Source organism: Anastrepha obliqua, chromosome 2 (assembly GCF_027943255.1).
Source record: "Anastrepha obliqua isolate idAnaObli1 chromosome 2, idAnaObli1_1.0, whole genome shotgun sequence".
NCBI lineage: Eukaryota > Metazoa > Arthropoda > Insecta > Diptera > Tephritidae > Anastrepha > Anastrepha obliqua.
In genome coordinates this window covers 72,554,705-72,577,340 of record NC_072893.1, presented here as the reverse complement: position 1 = coordinate 72,577,340, position 22,636 = coordinate 72,554,705, and the positions used below count along the sequence as shown (strand labels likewise).

General features: G+C 37.7%; 2 protein-coding genes across 4 annotated transcripts in view; both read left to right on the top strand.

The window, feature by feature from the left end:
- LOC129237150 (uncharacterized) overlaps positions 1-3,152 on the top strand; it is an 81,932-nt gene extending 78,780 nt beyond the window's left edge. Inside the window, exons 6-7 of one of the 2 annotated variants that reach the window (XM_054871648.1) lie at positions 1,188-1,391; positions 1,471-3,152. In XM_054871648.1, coding sequence (XP_054727623.1) covers positions 1,188-1,391; positions 1,471-1,536 — 270 coding nt within the window. In that variant the 3' untranslated portion in view covers positions 1,537-3,152. The remainder of the gene's footprint in view (positions 1-1,187; positions 1,392-1,470) is intronic. The other variant, XM_054871649.1, reaches the window with a different exon arrangement.
- Positions 3,153-13,850: 10,698 nt separating this feature from the next.
- On the top strand, positions 13,851-21,182 carry LOC129238555 (transcription factor 15). 2 transcript variants are annotated; one of them, XM_054873613.1, is made up of 3 exons: positions 13,851-14,238; positions 18,659-18,789; positions 20,723-21,182. In XM_054873613.1, the coding sequence occupies exons 1-3, from the start codon at positions 14,078-14,080 to the stop codon at positions 20,845-20,847; spliced, it is 417 nt and encodes a 138-aa protein (XP_054729588.1). In that variant the 5' UTR covers positions 13,851-14,077; the 3' UTR covers positions 20,848-21,182. The 2 variants fall into 2 exon arrangements, with proteins under 2 accessions (XP_054729588.1, XP_054729589.1); XM_054873614.1 differs by having other exon boundaries at positions 13,854-14,235.
- Positions 21,183-22,636: the final 1,454 nt, after the last annotated feature.

Below are 22,636 nucleotides of genomic sequence, written 5' to 3'. Positions count from 1 at the left end.
AGCGTGTAAAGGTGCTAGCCCAATGCAGACTGGCTGTGCGCTTGTACGACCAAATGGGCGCTTTGAATGGTGTCATAACAATCAGATGATTCGTAAAAGAAAAATGGAAACAGAAATGTTAACCATTTGGTCGCATTTCACATATTTCAGTATTGTACTTTAAATTTACGACAGTTATCGAAGCCAAACAAGCAAAGCCAGCCTGCATTGAGCCATCACCTTAAGGGGTTATATACAGTTGCATAGAAGGGCGAAAAAAACGAATTTTCCAGAATTTTTCTGAGAAAACTTTTAAAATTTATTGATCTAAAAATTTTTACACATATTACGTTATCTTTTAACTGTATTTTGAGACTTATTATTGGTAAAAATATTTGGAAAGGAGCTACAGCTGATCTCCGGGAGCTCCTCTCAAAAAAGACGTTTTGCGGTGACTACTATATCTCTGAACTGGATCCTCTTAAATTAGAAAAACCCAAGAGATTTCGTTAAAGTAATGTTAAATCTAGTGATTAATCGAAAAAATAAGCAAAATAAATTTTTTTGACAAAATCGTTTCATAAAAAAAAAATGTTCGGCCTTAAATTGTTTATTAAAAAAAATATTTATCGGTGAAAAAAAATCTTCGATTAAATACTAAAAAATATATTTAAGAAGCCCGCGTTAAAATTGGAGACTAATCGGTTTAACCGTTTTCGAGTAATGTTGGTCACCGACTTTGAAAACACCATTTTGAGGAAAACGCGCTGCCGCCCGGCCTTGTACTTTCAAGCACTCTGAAACGCCTTTTCAAATTTGCGTGTAACTACGAAAATATTTACCGGAACGGTGTTAAATTTTCGGTGTGTATTCTTAAATATTAAGAAAATAAAATAAAAAACACCGAAGGCCGATGCGGCCAGTGTGTTAAAATTGTTAGTGCAATATTTTATACTTTTCTAATAAATAATAATAATAAAAAAATAGATTTTTTGAAAATTCTAACTGTATATAAGCCCTTAAAGTTTAAAATGAAGATTTCCATTACTCAAATTACTTTTTTTCCCTCGCCATTATTTTTTTAGATTAGTAAAAAAGTAGTTCAAAACTCTAATTCGATGATTAATTGCGCCCCACCTTGTATTTGTGCATATGTCTACACAAAATTCTAAAAATAAAAAAAATACTCCCAATCTTCTCCATCACAGTTATTCTCAGGCAGCGTGCAGACACAGGGTGGTGATGAAGCAGCCAACGGCGCCAACAGCGTAAACGGCGGCGCTGATGCCAATGGTGATAGCGATGCGAATCGCGCTGCTGATGGTTTCACGGAAGGTATTCCCGGTCCAGTAACACGATTGGTGGTGCTGGCGAACAGAGGATTGGCCAATCTGATACAGGATTTGATCTTGGTTAGTGGTGGCAAACTAAAATAGAAAAAGCAGCAGTGCTAATATATTTATATTCTTCTTTGTTTTTGTTTCTTAACAGCGCATTGCGGCAACCAGCGAAAAGTTCGTCAACTTCAAGGCCAAACTGATTACAGCTTTGATCTAAGCTTGCTGGCCCCATCAGCTGCAGGATGCTGTCTTCATCTCATACTTATTGCCTTTTCCCCATACTTAATACTCTGCATACACCGTGAAACATTACTTTAGACCAATTATGATTAGCTGAAATTTCAATAATATGTATTAGACACAAATCATTACAAGGCAGCAAAAATATTTAGTGAAAAGCGCAGAGAAAATTATGTAACCAATAGGAATGTTTGAAAAATTATAGCATATTTATTTAGTATGATCACATGCAGGACAACAAACATTTAATGTAAATTTAGAAAATGCTAAACTATCCACATCCACAAACGTGAGAAGTACACATATACATCAATCACTGAATCCGAAGGCTTTTTGTAAAAAACCGTCAACAGAAGTGACCACCCAACCATATTTTTCGAAACAAACATGCAAACGAACTATCAGCAATTTCCGTTGAGCTACTCCTAATTGTATTTATTTTTAAATGAGCTGAACGGTGATAACACAAAAATATAATGCAATGTATAAACTGAGCTAATACACGAATAAGCAAGACGAAAAAACGGAGAAAACCCAGATTTCCAAAACGAAGTTGCAGAGCTGCGTTGTTGAGCGACGCGTCGCTGTACTCCCCTAACATGCCGATAACGATTATAAGGTGCGCAAGTGGACTAAAACAAATAAACGACGCATTTATGAAGTGAAGTAGAAAAGTCTAAATATTCACACTCATCGCCATCCGTGCAGCACACTAAAGCTATAATCGATTTCAAACCAGCTATCATCTAACGCGATCGTACTTCTTTTATCGATTACCGATTACTGTTTACTGAGGCTGTAGTCGCATAATTCCACTCAACCATTCCATTACTGCTTGTACATAAGGGCTATTACTTCGATAACTGTTTTTTTTTTCAACTACAATTCTTCACAACTTTATTACTATTTTATGTATATACATATTTCTTCCTATATAAATATTTCCTTTATTATAATTATATAAAAAAAAACCTTAAATGACTGTGGTGTTTTATAAACTATGTACTTAATTTTTATTGTATTTTGTGTTTTAAGTTTAAAAATCTTAAAATCACATTACTTGCAATCGGTGGCACAAAAGGTTGTTGCTACAAACAAACTAAACTTGAACTTGTCAAAATTCTTGCTCGATAGTTGTTGTTAAATTTATTTGGCTTAACTAATTTACAAAAAAAAAAAAGAAAAATTATATATTTTTAATAGAACGGAACAGTGAGAAATATGTTCAAAGGAATGTTGTCAATAATTTAAATTAAGTTAAACGAAATCCATATGAAATTTAGTTTAAGTATTTTTGTTTAATTTTATGACTTTTTTATTTTGCTCTTAATTTGTAAACGATTTTTTGTAATTTTTGTAAAATCCCTAATTTTAAATGGTTACCTTTCAGATATGAGCTACTTACTCGTCAAATAATATATATACAATGGCATGGATTATTTGTTAAAATACAGAAAGTAAAAAACACTATCTTCCACAATTGTATATATGTATGTATATCTCGAAACATTTGCATAGCAAATTTTTGAAAATTATTTACAAAATCCAAATTTTGTATAACTGTATGTATATTTGCTTATAAATTTAATTCTGTAAATAAAAAGTACATAAGTGAAAAAATTAAAAAAAAATAATTATTATTTATTTAGCCACATCTTTAGGAATTTTGCATACTGACAATTTCAGTATTTTTAAGCATTTTATGAGGTTTGTTAAAAAGAGGTGGCAATGTGCATTTGATTTTCGATTTTGTTTTTATTATATTGCTATGTGTATCTCTAAATATACAATAGTATACAGTTACTACAGAATTACGCTAGTATCCAGTAATTTATGCCAGTCTCAAGTCACTAAATTTTAGATTTTATGTTAGGTCACAAAGGTTACTCCAAATTTGGTAGAGACAGCTAGGAATCTCTTTCTCTATCATTCTTGAGAACAATACTGAAATCCATGAAATTAGACCAAATGCCCAAAATACTGCGCTTGAAGCACCAACAACACGGGATAACAAGTAAAGTGGCTTTGCGAAGTGTTATGCGAGCGGAGTAGACGTCGATTACAACTGAGAAAACAGAGAAGTTAGCAAACATAATGTCAAATAGATTGAGTGAAGTCATGAAACATCGTGGCTATTCAACAAAATATTAATTTGCGTTTTTGTACCATATTTTTTAAAACTGTACGCAGATTTTCTGGTTGCAATATTTACATGTTGCTGCAATTACTTGCCGTTGCCTTACTCAACTTGTATGTGAGCAATGAAGTGATTAATCTTGTTATTTTCTTCTCCTTTTGTAACTTACGACCAGGGACGTAGAGAGCATACCCGGGCCCAGGGGGAAAATTGCAAATGCGGGCCCTTTCCAATGATGTCTAATTCATACAAATACATATAATCTCGAGTCCGGGCCCCTCTGAAAACTCCGGGCCCGGGGGAAAAAGTACACGATCAGTACTCAACTTCTTGGTGAACTCTGCACGACAGGGACAATAAAAACTACGGCAGCACTTGAAAAAATACTCAACTTACCACCGGTTGACATTGCGGCAGAAGATCTAGCAGCTAGATCTGTCGCTTAGACTTAACGCAACACTTAACGCAACAGGTGAATTTACCTGTAAAATATTCGGGCATAGCTCAATTGGTATGAGTTATCAGATCAATACGGACTGTACCATATATACGACTCCGAAATACAATTGGGTGAAGAGATTCCGAACAACAATAGAAGAAGAGAGGTGGAAAGCAGACATTAATTAAGTCCATTGTTCTACACTTGCATTCCCTTTTAATTTTCATTGGTGCCAAGGAGCCAGGATGGTCGCTTCTAACACATCAGTGCCAAAGACCTCAAACCTGATTCAAGCGAAGGCGAGGCAGACGCACAGGAAATGGTCCGCCGTCTTATCCTCCTCTTCACAAGCTGGGCAGAGTACACTGTCTGAGATGCCCAACCTTTCCATGTGCTTCGCCCACAGAAAGTGGCCCGTCATCAGTCCAACCAGCCGTCTGCACTCCCCTCTGCTTAATGTCAGAAGGGTTTGCGACAGTCGATCGGACATGACAGGTAGAATCAGTTTAGTCCATATGTAGCCTCTCTCAGCCTGCCAAGCTCGCTTGTGGGTGGTAGTTACCCCCATGTTTACCGTGGCTTTGATGGCCGCAGAAGGGAGTGGCAAAACGGGCTCTGGGCTAAAGAAGTTGCCCTGAGAGCCCATCTTAGCTAAGGAGTCTGAGGTCTCGTTGCCCGCGATACTCACGTATCCCGGGACCCATGTTAGCATCAGGCCGCAGAAGGGAGTGGCAAAACGGGCTCTGGGCTAAAGAAGTTGCCCTGAGAGCCCATCTTAGCTAAGGAGTCTGAGGTCTCGTTGCCCGCGATACTCACGTATCCCGGGACCCATGTTAGCATCAGGCTTTTACGTCTACCGACATAGTTCAGCCTGGATTTACAGGACTCGACTACCCATGATGGGGTTGGGGGGCTGTCTAAGGCCATAAGCGCAGCTTGGCTGTCGCTGCAGACACATATAGACATGCCTCTCCATCGGTTTTCCACAACAAAGTTCATCGCTTCTTGAACTGCATACACCTCCGCTTGAAACACAGATGCATGCATTCCAAGAGCAAAGTGCAGCTTTGTCCCGCTGGATTCCACGTAGACCCCAGAGTCGGAGCCATGCTCAGTCCTGGAGCCATCCGTAAAAATGCGAAAACAGTATTTGCCGTTCTCATTTTCTGAGTTTGACCACAACTGAGCCTCTGCCAGCACTACACTATATCTCTTTTCAAGTACGACTCTTGATGACAAGGAGTCAAGGGGCATGGAGAGAATCGTTGAATCGACGTCCATGCCTTCTCTGTTTTCCAATGCCGGACAGGGACCATACCAGTTCCCATTGTGTTTCAGCCTGCAGATGGCCTTCAAGGCCTCTCCTTGGATGAAAGCATCAAGTGGTGGCAAACCAATCAGAGCATCTAATGCCGGGCCTGAAGTAGTCGGAAAAGCTCCGGAGCAACAAATGGCCACAGCGCGTTGTAGTCTCCATAAGGTCCTCCTGACTCCCACGAGACTCTCTCTACTCATCCAGACCACTGATGCATAGGTGATAATAGGTCTTATCATGTAATATATTTACTGACGGCTCGAAAATGATGGACTTAGTAGGTGCAGGGATTCATTGCGCAGAGCTGGACATCAGCTGGCCAATTAAGCTCCCTGACCATTGCAGTATTTTTCAAGCAGAAGCGGCAATAAAGGAAATAAACTCATATGAAATTTCATCCAAAAACGTTCTTAGAGCCATGGAAGTCATAGAGAGACTAGCCGCAGACAGACGGTTACACATCTATTGCGTATCCGGACACAAGGGCATTGCAGGAAACGAAATTGTAGAGTAGAGATACAATGACATCGCTGTGGACATGAAACACGAATAGACAGGAGGTGGAATAATTTAGCTACTTGCAAAACCGCGAAAATCATGTGTACACAGAATGCAGATAAATACGCCAGACTGGTACTAGCTCTGTCTAGAAAGTTGAGGAGGACTATCGTAGGCCACTGACTGACCACAATTTGTTAGCGGCGCACGCTTACAAGATGGGAATTGCAAAAAAAGTTGATGCAGGGTTTGCAATGAACTAGAAGAGAGAGAAACTCTTGAACATCTTCTATGTTCTTGCTCTGCATTAGCTAGAACCCGAATGAAATGTTTAAGAGCTCTACAATATGAGATGTTAACATGTCTTAGTACTTCAGAGCTTACTTAGATTCGCAAAAGACGCAGGCTTATTACAAGGAGTTTACTATAAGGAAACGTAAGAGTCAAGCTCTATCTGGTACCACTAAGGGCCAATAGGTCTATGTGATTGCTTTCAGCCAGCCAGGTCAACCTAACCTAACCAAACCTAACAATCGGTTAATATTATAGAATCACTTGATGTTCATGTGCTCATGAGAAAAAATTCCAGCTGAAGATGCTGAAGCAATTACGGTAGCAGAAGTGTTGTCAGTAGCGCCTATTCCTCCCAAAATGCTAAATTTATAATAAAAACTGAAAATGTTTTTGTTTTGACAATTTTTAATGCAGTTGTAATTTCGTTGTGCTTATGCTCGACGACTGACTTGATAATATCTATAACCCATAGCTAGGCTGGCTACTTGCAGAAAAATTACCATTTCATATGCTGTTTTGGTATAAAGATTTTGAAAGGAAGTATTCGACTAAAATAAACTAAAATGGAAGAAATATTTAATGGCGCGTATTTTCTGTACATGAGTAATTAACTTTCTCGAATTTCAAATGAAATTCTAGACACGCAATTTCGATTTTTGGATCAAGTCACTGTTTTCGGAAGTCTAAAAAAAACTACTGAAAGTAAAAGTTTTCCTCCATATCAAATGCGTACTTCGTAGAGTGGCCGGAATTTCTTCGTAGGCATTTCTATAAAATAAACACCTTTCTTTTTTTTCGTAGTCATTAAAGACTGCATTCAAGCAAGCATTATCTAGCATCATTTTCGCACTTTTTTTAACCAAATAAAAAGAGATTATTGCCTTCCTTCTTATTTTTCTTTACGTGACCTGCTGACAGAATAGATACTGTTTTTGGGGCTAGAGACTAGCAACTGAAAATGAGATTTCACAGCTGAAAGTGGAAATATATTTTGAAAACTCACCGCAGTTGTTGAAGGTTTCTGAATATGTCTCATGAGTGGTTTAAGCGATATTTACCCTAAGTTATAGTCGACCGTATCCGAATGGGTTGGTGCGTGACTACCATTCGGTATTCAGAGAGATCGTAGGTTCGAATCTCCGTGAAACACCAAAAATGAAGAAAAAGTTTTTCTAATAACGGTTGCCCCTCGGCAGGCAATGGCAAACCTCCGAGTGTATTTCTGCCACGAAAAAGCTCCTCATAAAAAATATCTGCGGTTCGGAGTCGGCTTGAAACTGTAGATCCCTCCATTTGTGGAACAACATCAAGACGCACGCCATAAGTAGGAAGAGGAGCTCGGTCAAACACCCAGAAATGGTGTACGCGCCAATTATATATACATAGAACGAGCAGGAAATGACTTTGAAGGCCCTGCTCTTCTTCTTCTTGATTGGCGCGATAACCGCTTACGTGATTTTGGCCGAGTTTACCAAAGCGTCATTTCTTCAAAGTCATTTCCTTCTCGTTCTAACCAATCGAACTGAGTGCTCAACAAATAAATTGTCTGATGCGCCGTGTGATGTAGTAATCCATCCTGCTGAAATCATATCTTAAACTTCGGTCCGCAAAAGGTAAGGTAAACGGCCGCTGCGAAGTGCCAGGTTCGAAAATCCGAACACGAAACACTAATTAATTGAAAAAGTTTTTTTCAAATAGAGGTCGCTCCTTGGCAGGCAATGGCAAACCTCCGAGTAGTCACTTACCTGTGGCACTCACCATTTATCGACGTTTCCAGCAGTATTTAAGCAAACAATATTTCAATGTTCTCACCACTCATAAATTCAAACCAAAATTCTATTCTTTGCGGATACGAAAATTTCTCATTATGTTAACATGTTTCGGTCGGGCTCGACGTCTGATAAGCCCAAATAATCCGAAATATTTTTTCAAAATAGACAATAAATATATCGTCAAAATGTTCTATAGAAAATTACTGGCGAAAGAAGTGGGACGAGCATGATGAGGCACGTTTAGAAAAATTTGTCGTTTGCCATATTCTTCAAGATCTCTTTGATCCGGTATCGAAATATTCAATTATTATTCGTCTAACAATAAATAGAAAACATTATATTTGACACAAAATATAGTTTTAACTAAATACATTTTAGGCACACCCCTATAAGGTATTAAAAGAATTATATAATAACGTTATTTATCAAGCACGATTTTTAAACTTTTCCTTCACGTCTCCGAATTTCAACTGTAGCACATTTTCTTTCAGCGACTTACGAACTGAGCGACTGTATTCTCCCTGCTGAGGAATAATTTAAATTAAATTTCCAAAATCACAACCAAACTTCATCACTTACTCGAATGCAACGCCCACTATGATGCCATCTTAGGCAAGGGATTTGAAATATAATCGCTTTTAATGCCAAATCTTTATTGGAGAAACTGCTGATTATGGATTCAGCGCAACAACAACAAAAAAATACTACTGATATGATCGGAATAAGCTTCATTTTCTGTGCTGTGGCTTGGCGAAAGTTTTGAATATTACTGTTTATGCAATACTTTCTGCAGTTGAAGATCATTGAATTTTTTGTAAAAATAAGACTTATCTGCAGAATGGGAAATATGAAAGAGAAAAAGAAATGTTAGTCACTGCAGCAGAGAATGAAGTAAAATATGAACAATGATGGGAATACTAATGTAAAATGGTTTAATGAGAACAGCGAATGCAGCAATCGGAACCAATTACATGCAGGGTTTTTCATTAAGAGCGCTCGAACTTTGAAAGTATTGCGGTTTTCTTTCGTCTTCGACCTGCAAAAAAATAACCAACACCCTTTATATTTTTCAGTTGCTTACAGTTGTTCCATTTTGTTTAATTTTATTTGAACATTTTCTTTAAAATAATAGCAGTTGTACAAAAACAAATATCCTTTTGTCGTTTGAATGTCACAATGGCATTCAAAATGTAATCAAACAACCGAAATAGCAACAAAAAGCGGATCAATTTGAGCCACCAGATACAAAAAAAAACAAATCAGGTAATCTACTGCTATCACCCAAGGATGATGGATTACAAGGTTTGACCATTCGAGACAAAATTATGAGAGTAACTTCGGCTGCCACGTCGTAGCAGTATTCACATTCACACGTATTCTTATAACCTAGACAGACCGCGGCGTTAATCGGGATAACCTACGTAGTTTTTATTTAAATAAAATTGTACATAGTGTCGCAGACGCGTTGTTACGCGGATTAGTGAACAGCTGATTTATTTATTGAAGCAAGTACAGCACTCAGACACAATTAAGTTCATTATAGTGCACTCGGATTCCCTTTTAATTTTGTTTAAATCTACTCGACCTCCGAAGAAATCTGAGTAGATCATGTAGTGCCAAGGATCCAAGGAGGTCGCTCTTAACACATCACGGCCAAAGACCTCAAGCTTGATTCGAGCGAAGGCGGGGCAGACGCACAGAAAGTGGTCCGCCGTCTCATCATCCTCCCCAAATGATAGGCAAAGTGCACTATCTGAGATGCCCACCTGTTTATTGAATACTTTTGACAGTAAAAAATGGACCGCAGGCGGCAAGTACGGATATTAGCTGCCCTAATACTATTGTAAATTAAAATTAAATTATTTAAAAAATCGTAATATGCTATTTCTCAAACTGCTCCGCAATATCAAAACAATTAATGAAATTTCGAACGTGTTAGTGCAAGCTCGCATTGTATTTTCCGCAAATTATTTGCGCGTCCACCCCATTTGGTTATGAGCGCCTGCTCGTCCCGCGCCGTCCAAGGTGTACTTTTCTTTCTGCTTGCCATCTGAAATTGGAAAAAGAAACTTTAAACTTTGTAAACTTAAAACTAAAACGAAGAAGCTTTTCAATCATAAAATGTTTACAGATATACGGGGTGGGCCAAATAAGACCTACTAATGTTAAGCACAAATAACTTTTTTATTTTTTGACAGATTTATTTTTCTCCTTTTGTAGGTTAGAATTGAATTGTTGGAAATTTATTATGGAACCCTACCGCAAGTACCACCAACAACGACTACAATACGCTATTCGTTTTACACAATTAGCCACACAAATTGATTTTTTAAATAATGTTTTGATGTCGGATGAAGCGTATTTCCATTTAAATGGTTATGTCAACAAATGAAACCGTAGATTGTGGGGCTCTGAAAATCCAAGGGCAACACACCAACATCAGTTGCACCCATCTAAATGTACTGTTTAGTGCGGTGTTATGGCCACTTGAGTTATCGGTCCATATTTCGAAAATGAGGATGAAACGCCGGAGTCGATTTCAGGAGCTTCTTACAGAACATTGATTGAAAACTTTTTGCGGAGCAGTATCCTAATTGTGATTTCAACAAGATGGAGCAACTGCGCATACTGCTAGTAGTAGTAGTAGTAGTAGCATTAGTAGGTCTTATTTGGCCCACCGTGTACAAACCTAAACCAACAATATATTCATATACCCTATGTTCAAAAAGTACCGGGAAGGTGATGTTGGCTGTTTTCTTCGATTTCCAAGGCGTAGTGCACCATGAGTACCTTTCAACGGGCCAGACAGTCAATAAAGAATATTATTTATCCTTTTGAATCGTTTGAGAGATGCTGTACGTCGCAAACCGCCGGAAATGTGAGCAAACAATTCTGGGTTTTGCATGATGATAACTTGCCATCGCACCAAGCACAAATTGTGCTGGATTATTTGACCAAACACCAAGTAAATAACATCGTGCAAGCACCGTATTCACCTGATATGGCCCCGTGCGACTTCTTTTTGTTTCCCAAGTTGAAGTTACCACTTCGTGCAAGGAGATTTTAGTCGATAGAGGAGATCAAAGAGAATGCGAAGTAGGAGCTGAAGGCCACCCTTCGTCGGCCTACCAGGAGTGCATGGAGAACTGGGTTAAATGTTGGCACATGTTTGTTGCTTAAGAAAATCAATTGATTCCCTCAAAATCGTTAAGAGCCTGTTAACTGTCTGATGATGACCACATCTTCTGAATTCCCTACACCGTGACTATTACCTTATATGAATGTTCGTTGGCTTTATTTATGTGTCCAGGAGCTTGACGTTTAGCTGGAGTTTGCCAAGTGCTTTTCAGCTTCTCTTACTCAATAGTCTCTGTTTTTTATTGTAAATGAATTTCCCTGTGTTCTTTTGCAGTTCGGATGTAAAATATTGCAGGTAAATAAAAAAAGAAGTTGGGTCTTATTGCAAATGCTATTTTTCTTCATATTTTCATACGTGTGGAATATAATTTCAAACAAATGGTAGTCGCGCCTGCGATGTATGGAGCGCCTCTTAGGAGACTTTTGAAGAAAATTTTCGCATAAATAGGGCTCAATTTATTTTCAATTTTGAAGAAAATATGACCGATTATACCGCCGAACCAAACCATAACTTTTTTTGGACTTTCGTGGACTTTCGTTCTTCCAAACCTAGCAATTTTGCTTGTTTACGAAGCCACTTAGCACAAATGAGCCAGAATGACTTCAAAAACCATAAATGAAACACAGCACATGGAACGTTTGGCGAACAGAGCAATTTGAGTATAATAATAATAAATTTTATCAATTTGCACGCGTTAATGAATTGTGTAGTGTTCCAAGACGAAAAGTATATTCTCGCCAAATCAAACTTTACAAAGGTCGCCGCTGTACAATGTCAAAACTCCGGTGTACTTACTGAAATCCCCTTACGTACGAGTACGGTATCAGAACAAACCTGCAAATTGCGTAAATAGTGTGGTCATAATTTGTATGGAAAAAAAAAGATATATGAATTAGTCTTATTGGGGACACCCCTTAGAAATGTTAGGTTATCAGAAAACTACTGAAATTTTAAACCGAGAAGGTTTACAGTTTCCGACTCAAGTAAATCAATGAACGCGTTTAAAGATACTTGCTTGAAAGAGCGTTGGCAGTATTGAAAATAGTGAGTTATACCAGTTGTATGAGATATAACTGTACTCGCTAGTAGATATTCCTAGCTAAATAGAGAGGAGCTTCCTTAAAATATTTGGTCCAATCAGGCGGGAATATGGCACATATCGTATAAGATACAACTCGGAGCTTGAGCCAAGAGCAAAACATCATAAAATACATAAAAGCTCAACGAATACGCTGTCTTAGACACGTAGAAAGAATGCCAGATTAGAGAGCACCAAAACAAGCGTTCACGAAACAATCGTATAGGAAGCGATCTAAAGTCAGACCAAAAAAGTATGGATAGGTGCAGTTATCGACGATCTCAAAGAGATGAACGTGAAAAACTAGTGGTGCTTAGTAGCGAATCGAGAAATCTGGAGGCAGATAGTTGCGGAAGCACTGTTCCATCAAGGATTGTCATGCTAAGAAAGAAGAAGAAGTGAAACTTTTAATGCATCATAATATTGGAACTATACCCCAAACTACCTTAAAATTACAGTGCTAAAAGTATCTTCGACGTGTGGCAAAAACTGTACATGCCAGTACAACACATGTCCAAACAATAACACTTCCACAAGCACTTAAGAAGACGTTGAGCCCCTGCTGTGACTTCTCATGGCAAATGCTGACTATGTAGCCGGGCGCAGAAGTCACATATAGATGTAAGTTCATGTGAATGAATAAAAATTATTACATTTCCATGAAATTAAGTCAGCTCAGCTGACGTCACGATGTTCTCATTCTCACTCTATTAGGGCATAAATGACCATTTATATTTACTTATCAGCACATTATCAAAGATGTGTGTTTTGTTAATTAAAAGAAATGCACTTGCTGCTGTATGGGTGAATATTTGATCCACACAACCGAACGCCAGAAAAGTGAGGAAGCCACTTATGTACATGTGGCTGTGTGAAACGATAAACGCAAGCCAAAACAACGCAATTCAATTTAGCGTAACAATTGAAAATCAACAACTGAAATGAGGGATTAAGGCTTAAGTGGATCTTTTTGAGATCTTTTGAAAGAAATAACAACAAACCATTTCAATGCAACAACGGCTGAGTGCGGAAGTGCTGCAGGGGAGCCTGCTGTGCCAATACGTGCAAAACAAATAGAAAAACCAAAAGCAAACCCGAAAGTAAGGGAAAAAATATTAAACTTATCCCAGAAGATGAGCAGTCAGCCACTTTGGCACTCATTAAGGCATTCAAGCTGCGGTCAAATATTTAGACTGTTGCTATAGGCATTAATCTCCTACAATGTGAAGAGGACGCTGACATTCATAAATATTTGTGTTGTTGTTCACATTTTGTTGTAATTCTTAATTCACTCGTACTCTTCTATGCTTTATGGTCAATTTGTCGCCGCTAACGATTTAATTCATTTCACAGACAGTGCGCCACCACTGTGTACTCGTACTCTCACCGCAGCTCTGTTGTGCGCCTGTGACTACTGTTTTCTGAAACTATTAATATTAAGTGTAGCACAGCGTTGTTGTTGGTGCTGCTCCTGCTCCTGATGAGTGGTGGGAGGTGGAGAAAGGAAATTTGTGAAATAAGAGATCAGCTATGATCATTAACTTATTACTTAAAAAACCCACACACACACCTACACATATGCGCATAAGGGTACATAAGCGTTCGCTTTGTGTGGGGAAACATTGAAAAGAACATCGTCATGACGAACGGACGCACATTACTATTGTTGTTCTCTTACAGTGCTACGGTTGGTTATAAACTGATTGGTCAACAGTGCCAATGAAATTGACTAGAAGTGAAATTTCACGAAGAATTTTAATTTATGTGTGAAATTATTTTGGTTTGTTTTTTAAGTAAAATAATTGCTAAAACAACAACTATTTACTAAAATACTCCCAATTAAAATATGGAATTCGAAATTTTTAACCATTATCCACTCACATTGGATATGATATATGAAGCGCAAAAAAGTACGAGTCCCACGTACTCGGAAATATCCAATACCAGCGAGCCAGAAAAGCCGAGGAGGGAGGTGAATGCACGTGAACGTAATCGCACACAAAGGTTGTGAGTTGAAAATAATGTTGAGTTTTATTGTGATTAAATTTTAATTGAAACTCAGTGCTCTAAATATATAAAGATGTTGGTTTAAGGAGGTATTCTGGTCTAGACGCCTTAATTTTAGGTATTTTTAAAACTAAGAAAAAAAAATGAAAAACATTTTTACTATCAATTTTTTATGGTTTTTTTAATATTGGAAAAGTATAAAAAAAATAAAAAAATCGTGGAATTACAGGCCGGCGGAGTGGCGGCTACATAAAAAACAGTGCTCCATGGTTGACATGACTCCAACCCTTGTAGTGATCTAAAACAAACAAATTAAAAAAAATCTTCATTAGCTAGGATGTCGCTATCGGATTACGGCAAATCAAAGAAAAAAGAAAAACCATTCAAAATCTCAAAAAAGTAGTTTTGAGAAAATCGCGCTTGAAGTTTGAGCAACAATTCCAATAGAATAACTTAGGTTATAATATTTACTACTCACTCTGGATTAAACGGCGATATATTGCCAGGTATATATTATAGAAGTATAAAGTATATATATATATATATATATATATATGTACAGAATAAATAAAGGTTGTGTGGGATACAAAAGATTTTGTGGAAAGAACGAGTCCTCAAGCCGTCCGGTAACATCTGCCGTTCATTGTGCGATTCGCTCCACTCGGCCGCCACGTCACAGAATCCGCTGTATCTCCGAAAATAATTCGAATTTTGAAGGGCATATTTTTGAAGGTCTAAGCTTTGAAAATGTAAAAAAAATCGATTTTTTCAAATTTCTAGACCAGAATACCCCCTTAACCTAATTACAAAAACATATTATAAAGTGTGAAGAATAAAAAAAGGAGGCTTAGTCAGCGAAGCATTTAAAAACAACCAAGTGAAAGCAAGTTTGATTCTTGAATTTAATAGATATGAGAGTTTGTGCCATTTATTTAGATCTGAATCTCGGTGAAAAACCAAAATGAAAAAAAGTTTTGCTAATACCGGTCGCCCTCTGCAGGTAATAGCAAACCTCCGAGTGTATTTCTGCCATTAAAAAGATCCTCCGTCTGCCATTCGGAGACGGCTTAAAACCTCCATTTGTGCAACAACATCGAGACGAACGCCACAAATAGAAGGAGGAGCTCGGCCAAACACCTAAAAAGGGTGTACGGCGCGTACTAAACAAGGTGAAGTCCAAAATAAAAAAGATTGAACTAAAATAGAAACGACAGGAGCTTTGTTTTGATAACTTCGAGTTTATTTATTCAAAAAAGTCCCCTCTGGTCTCGATACACTGTTTTGCGCGATCTAAAAGCTTTTCGAAAGAGTGTTTCAGGTCATTGACCGGAATGTTCTTCAGGATGTCGGTACAAGCCTTTTGAATGGCCTCTACGGACGCAAAACGTTTTCTTTTCATGGCCAAATGTAATTTTCCGAATAGGTAGACGTCACAAGAAGCCATATCAGGCGAATACGGTGGCATGACCCAGCCAACGTAGCCGCTGGATCTTTATTCGCTGCGCTATGTCTATGCCGTCGTAAAGCTCATACAGCTCATTGTTCCATCGCCTGCGATATTCGCCGTTGCCAACGTGCAAGGTAAGGTCCAAAAATCTTACGCAGAATCTTTCTCTCGAACACTCCAAGCGTCGCTTCATCGGATGTTGTCATCGTCCACGCTTCTGCGCCATATGTTAGGACGGGCATGATGAGAGCCTTGTAGAGAGTTAGTTTTGTTCGTCGAGAGAGGACTTTACTACTCAATTGCCTACTTAGTCCAAAGTAGCACTTGTTGGCAAGAGAGATTCTACGTTGGATTTCAAGGCTGACATTGTTATCGGTGTTAATGCCGGTTTCTAAGTATACGAAGTCCTTTACAACCTCGAAATTATAACTGTCAACAGTCACATGGGTGCCGAGACGTTTTTCTTACTTCCCTGAATTTCTATGATCTTGTCCCGTCATATAAATCTCTCCTACTTCCAATTAATCTCAAACAGCAAGAAAGTAGAGATCGATTTTGTCGCAGTATTTTTTGTCTAATATTACATATATTATCAGAGGGAGATTGACTATTCCTCTCTTCTAGAAATGGTTAACTTTTCAGTCCCTACCAGATCTTTACGTCCCAGTTGCAATTCTCCTATTGCTCCCTCACTTGCTTTAAGCTATATTTTACTGCTCAATAAAACCGTTTATTGTTATTTCACTTTTTGATAACAATATTTTTGTGAGTAAGAATAATTGTAATTCAATTTGGTTTTTTTTTTTAGTTTTTCTTGTAGTAAGTAGTCAGTTAGTGCACTTGTTTATTGATTTCAGAATAAATTAATTAATACCGTATTTTTTCGAAAATAAGAAACTGTCTTACTTTCATTTTTGGTCAAAAGTGCGAGCTAGAGCTTATTTTCGGGGAAGGACAAAAATAAAAATATATTTATATATGTCTATTTTTTTTAATACTTATTTTACACAGAATACAGAAATTTAAATTTATTCAATTACAGTCATGTCATCTTCTGGAACATCGTCTGAATTATATTCTCATGTTATGCGATGTAGCTATCGTTGGAAACATTTTTTTTTCCTTGTTCACTCCTCGCCACTATAGCGACGGAAAATATAAACATATCGCACCCTAAATACAAAAGGGTCACAACTCAAAATGTACTTCTGCTCAAATATGAATTAGACGTTATCAATAAAACGGTCCGCGGATGACATATAGCAAAAATAAATTTTTTGTTTTTTGGTAGGACTGTTATAAGCTTACATGGCAAATTTCAGCGTGATATGTCACATAGTTTGTTTTCTGTGCTACTGTAAACAAGTCAAGCTCGAGTGTGGAAAATTTTGAGTTGTGATCCTTTTGTATTTAGGGTGCGATATAATTTTTTTTCCTTGTACACTCCTCTCGGGAGCATAGGGCTCTCAGTTTTGCGTTGGTTTCGTTAATCTGTTTTGATTTCTGATAGGGTAGGTGATTAGCCTGCCGCTACCAGTTCTAAGTAGTCGCCCTCCTGTCGTTTCATAGGAACAACGTCTTCTTACTGCTTGGAGCACCATCTGTGTCTCACATTCTTCTGGCAGAAGGATCGCACAGATGGTTGAGAACTTCGCTAAATTTAGTGTTGGAAACATAACTATCAGTTATTTTGTCCCTTGAATTTTTTACCCAATTCACAACTTCTTGTAAGCCTGGTTTTACAAAATTTCCTCGATGATTTCTCACCATTCTGTTTTCAATATATTCAATGATTTCCATCCGCAAATGATCCTTGAATGGCGTTTTTATTGCAATGTCAAGTGTCTGGAGGTAACCAGTCATTCTTGCCGGAATCATTATTTGATCAATCTTCCTCTCAGCAAGAAAGTTTCTCATGTCTTTAGCGCGGTGAGTATTGGCTGAATCCAAGACTAGTAAACCGCTATTCTGAGCTCTCAACAGTGGTGACAGCATAAAATCCACCCCCTTTCTTATAACTGCTTGGGTGCACCAGGCTTTTTCACTTTCAATTACATAAATTCCTGAAACACGTTGAATCTGGTCTTTTTACCTTTAGTGATTAAAAATGGCGATACTTTCTTGTCATCTAGACGAATCGCCAAAATACTGAAAACACCTAGACTACCGTAACCGGTAGAAGGAATGTAAATTTACGAAGAAACTTTGGGGTGAACTATCGTTTGAGGTCCTTGACCTAGGAATACCGCGGTCTCATCCATTCCAATTATGTTGAAGAGTTGGTATTTCGAAAAATCGATGCCATCAACAAAAAGCTTAATCACAAGTAAGCGTGCACGACTTCATTGCCTTCCAGCTTAAACAATGTTGTTGATCCCCTTAGAGACTGTTCATATCGTTTAAGGAAGTTGTCCAACCCGTGTGAGGAAGCATTAAATTCTTCTGTGGATATAACAAATTCAATTGCTGTTTCAAGGGGAAATCTTTGAATATCAGTCCTGCGCACAACCAAAGCCATTGCTCTCCTGTCTGGAATCCATTCCCAGATACAATCTTCTAACTCAGAAAATAACGTCTGCCGACCTGATCCAACTCCGCATTTCTTCTCATTTCCTTGGTCCATCAGTTGACACAGGTAGTCGTAGTCTGCATGCCATTTACGAACCATACAGAGATCCAGCATCTTCTCTTTATAGAATGCTACAAGATTTACACCCCTGGAGTCTTCCACGATACCCTTTTTGTACTCGATGGAGTAGCTCTTTCGTTTTTTACTCACTTTAACTGGACTTAAAAATATTTACTTTATTTTTAAATAAAAGTACGGTAACTAAGAAGCGCGAAATAGTGGTGCGTCTGCGCTCCTTACCAGACTATATCAAATACAAAGACGAGTATGTGTAATAGTATCCTACAAAGTATACATATGTACTTACAAACTTTTTAAATTTTAAATTCTAAATTTTTTCTTAGTGTCAATTCGGCCTTTACAACACTACGCAGCTTAATACCAACAGACCCGTGTGACCGTAAATTATCAAAGATTGAAATATTGCGTTTGGCCAAGAGCTACATAGGACATCTGGATGCGGTCATAATGACAGGTAAATTGCACTTATACTTTTAAATATACCTTAACAAACAAGAAATGTTGCAAAACAACCCAAGTGGATACATAAATATACGGTGAAGTTCAACATAAACAAGACTGAGCTAATATAGAAACGACAGGAGCTTTGTTCTGATAACCTCTGGCCTCGATACACTGTTTTACGCGATTTAAAAGTGTCTTTCAGGTCAATGACCGGAATGTTCTTCAGGATGTCGGTACGAACCTTTTGGATGGCCTCTAGGGACATAATACGTTTTCCTCTCAAGGCCAAATGCAATTTTCCGAATAGGTAGAAGTCACAGGGTGCCATATTAGGCGAATACGGTGATTGATTGATAGTAAAAATGCGAATTCTAATCAAAAAATCAGTCAGAAGAGTGGATCGGTGAGATGATGCATTATCATGCAATAAGCGCCAGCTTCCTCCTTCGCGGTATTAAGGGCAAATTCAACGAATGCGATGCAACAAACGCTTCAAAACGCCAAGATAGAAAATTGCATTAACGGTTTGGCCTGTTGGCACGAACTCCTTGGGGACAATTTCCTTGGAATCGTAAAATTCAAAGGAATGGACTTGATTTTTGACTTCTTCAAACGCGATTTTTTGGGTGGTGGCTCGTCTGGGGTCTTCCGTTCGGCACTTTGACGCTTAGTTTCAGGTTCATGTTGGAAACACAACACTTCATCACAGGTTACAATGTTGTAAAGGAAGTTCTCGTCTTTTGTCGCCTCCTTAATGAGGTCTTTTGAATGTTGAATTCTGTCTTTTGGTCCTCAGTTAACTTGTACGGAGTTTTCGGTGATTACTGAATTTAGGCGGACCGTATGTTCATTGTCATTTATGTCTTCATAACCATCTCTGAAACGTGTAAACCACTCATGAACTCTGGCACGAGATAGAAAATCATCGCTAAAAACTTTTTAACGTGATAACGTCGTATAATTCGATTAAGCCGGCTGCACGCACCAAAAAATGCGGCGTTACCTTGCTCATGCGCCGTTACCTTGCTTGAACTGCAAGCGAGAGCGCGGAACGAACGGCAAAGAGCACAATCGACCCCCGCGTTCGGCAACGTTCAGCATCTGGCTCTCTCCTACTTGAGTGAGCATATATATGTATGTATGTATATGCGTATATGTATATAAATTCACATATTTGCATTTGCATATGCTTGCTTCCTGTGTGCATGGTAATGAACCATTTCTCTGTTGAGAATAGGACGATGAGAGGAAAAGTAGGAAATGAAAGGGAGTGTTTCGAGTGTAATGTGTCTTGAAAAAGCCAAATCGATGATGTTGCCTCTTAGTGTTGTTGACTTATCAACGTCTGATGCACAATCCAAAATGAACATATCTTTCATGCATTTGATAAATGTTTCGTAATTTTTCACGTTTGTGTAAATGTAACTTGACCTATTCCATTGCAATTCCATTTACCTCTTTCTCTATATCCATACAAAATATCTATCAAACGAATAAAATTAAAATTTTCTTTTGCAAAATGCAACAATTCCATCAGTATTTCTTATGACGTTGTCACAGACAACCTTTTTTTTATCAACTTAAATGTTTCGGTAAACGTTTTACCGATTTTAAAACAAAATTAGATATTAGCTCCTTGTTTGAAATTCATTTTTATACCGATGACACAAACATACTGACATTTCAGACGCAATAACTTCGTTTCCACTGAACCGAACATCACCAAGCTTTCACTGGAAGTCAGCTAGGAATGTAACTTCCAGCGCACTAACTCGTTAAAAAGATGGCGCTATCAAAACCATTTTTATGACGCCAGTCTTGTTTATTTTGGACTTCACCTTGTATATTTCTAAATAATTCATATGCATTTATGTAATAACTAAGCGGAAATTCAAGCTATAATAATAATTAAATGGAACTCAAATTCCAAAATTTATTCACAGGCAACAGTGAGAAGCCATGTGCGAGTTTTTCCAGCCCACATCAATGCGAAAATAGGACCGCAGCAGACAAGACCAGATCGAATATCTGCACATTTTGCGCAACGCTAAGCGGAAATAAAAATTAGCGATTATTTTACTTGTATGGCATACGAGTATTTCAGTAAATGGTTATATTAACGGATTAAAAATTTTACCAAAGCAACTATCTATTTAAAAAAAAAAAAAACGAATCAGTATTTAATATAAGTATTTTGGACGCATAAAATGATTGTTTTGCTAAATATAAGTATTTTTTATCTATCAAGTATCATGCGCTGTTCATAATATTTATACATATTTTGTAAGTAAATTCGGTAATTTTAAGAATGTGTGCATTTTATTATCGCAATTATTTATTTTCTACTCCTTAATTTTTTTCATGAATAAATCTTTTATCAAATAAAACCCATATATTAGTACATATTAGCACAAAATTTAGTCTTTATTTATCGCTTTATTACCGTTCATTTAATCACTGCTTTGTTAATAATTAAAAATAATAATACAGGGTGAACGATATGAAGTGTTACCAACTTCACACTGCTTGTATCTGTAGAACAGCTCATGACATCAACGTCAAAATTGTTCTAATGACAGTTCAATATATTGTTTATAAGCCATCAAAAGCATTTGCGTTGCGGTTTTGTTTAATTTTTTTTTTTCTGTGATGGAATTCAAACGTAATAGTGTGATTGCGTTATATTTGGCTGGAAAATCACAACCATTGTTCGTGTGTTCAGTCACCTCAAAGTGAATAAAATGTTGTGTATCGCACTGTAAAACGTTACAATGGTACTGGTAGCATTGCAAAACGCTATGGAGGTGGAACAAAAAAAACCGCAACAACGATAAAAATGGTTCGGAAAGTGAAGGCTCCACTTGAACGAAGTCCACGTCGAAGTGGAAAAAAATGGCCAAAGAACTGAAAATATCGCAAGACAGCATTCGACGCATATTGAAAAATGTGGTCAAGGTCAAGGCTTACATTGTGTTTTCTAATGAAAAAAATTTCCCAATTGAGCAGTTCATAAACACTCAAAACGATCGTGTTTACTTGACCGAACGCCCATACGAAAATTTAGCCTACGTATGGCCACTCGAAGCAATTTTCCATCGCAAGTAATGGTTTGGGCCGCAGTGACCGCTGATGCACGCTCTCCAATCGTTTTTATCGAGCCTGGTGTCAAAGTAAATGCGACTTATTATCGGGAAAATATTTTATTTATTTATTTATTTATTCTATACTTTATAAATAAATTTATAAAGTATATGTTGGGGCTGGGCAACTAAGGCCATATTGCCCCAAGGAAAACTGATTTACACTTCATGAAGTAAGTTATATACACTAAGAGCGTCTTTAAGGATTTTCATAGCACTTTCCTGGCTACAGTCTAGGGCTTTTGTTAGATTGGTGTTTTGGTCTCCTGATACTGGACACTGTTTGAGTATATGTTCAACGCTGAGGATGGTTGAGCACCATGCGCATTCTAATGGCCTTGACTGTTGAAAGTAATGTTGGGATGAGAACTTTGTTACGCCAACTCTCATGCGAGCCATGATTATGCAATCTGTTCTGGATAAGTTTGGATTGTATTTGGGTCGGTCGATGCCGACTTCACACAAAAAAGTTATGGTGTTTTGAATAGGTAACATTTCATATCGTTCACACTGTATTTACGACTTCAATGAAGTAATACTGTTTACTTTACCAGGCCACTACTGCTTACTAAAATTGCATTTTATTTACTTCGATTCGAAAACTACGCAATCACATCAAGACGAACGCCATAAATAAGAGGAACACGGCCAAACACCCAAAAAGGATGTAACGCCAATTAAATCTATATGTATAAATCTATATGTAAAACTTACATA

What these genes read in the sequence shown, in the direction of transcription:
- LOC129238555 (XM_054873613.1), top strand. Translation starts at nt 14,078, where the DNA reads ATGGAATTCGAAATTTTTAACCATTATCCACTCACATTGGATATGATA. An exon ending in CGTAATCGCACACAAAGGTT is followed by an intron (nt 14,239 to 18,658) that starts GTGAGTTGAAAA and finishes ATTTTTTCTTAG; the next exon opens with TGTCAATTCGGCCTTTACAA. An exon ending in GGATGCGGTCATAATGACAG is followed by an intron (nt 18,790 to 20,722) that starts GTAAATTGCACT and finishes ATTTATTCACAG; the next exon opens with GCAACAGTGAGAAGCCATGT.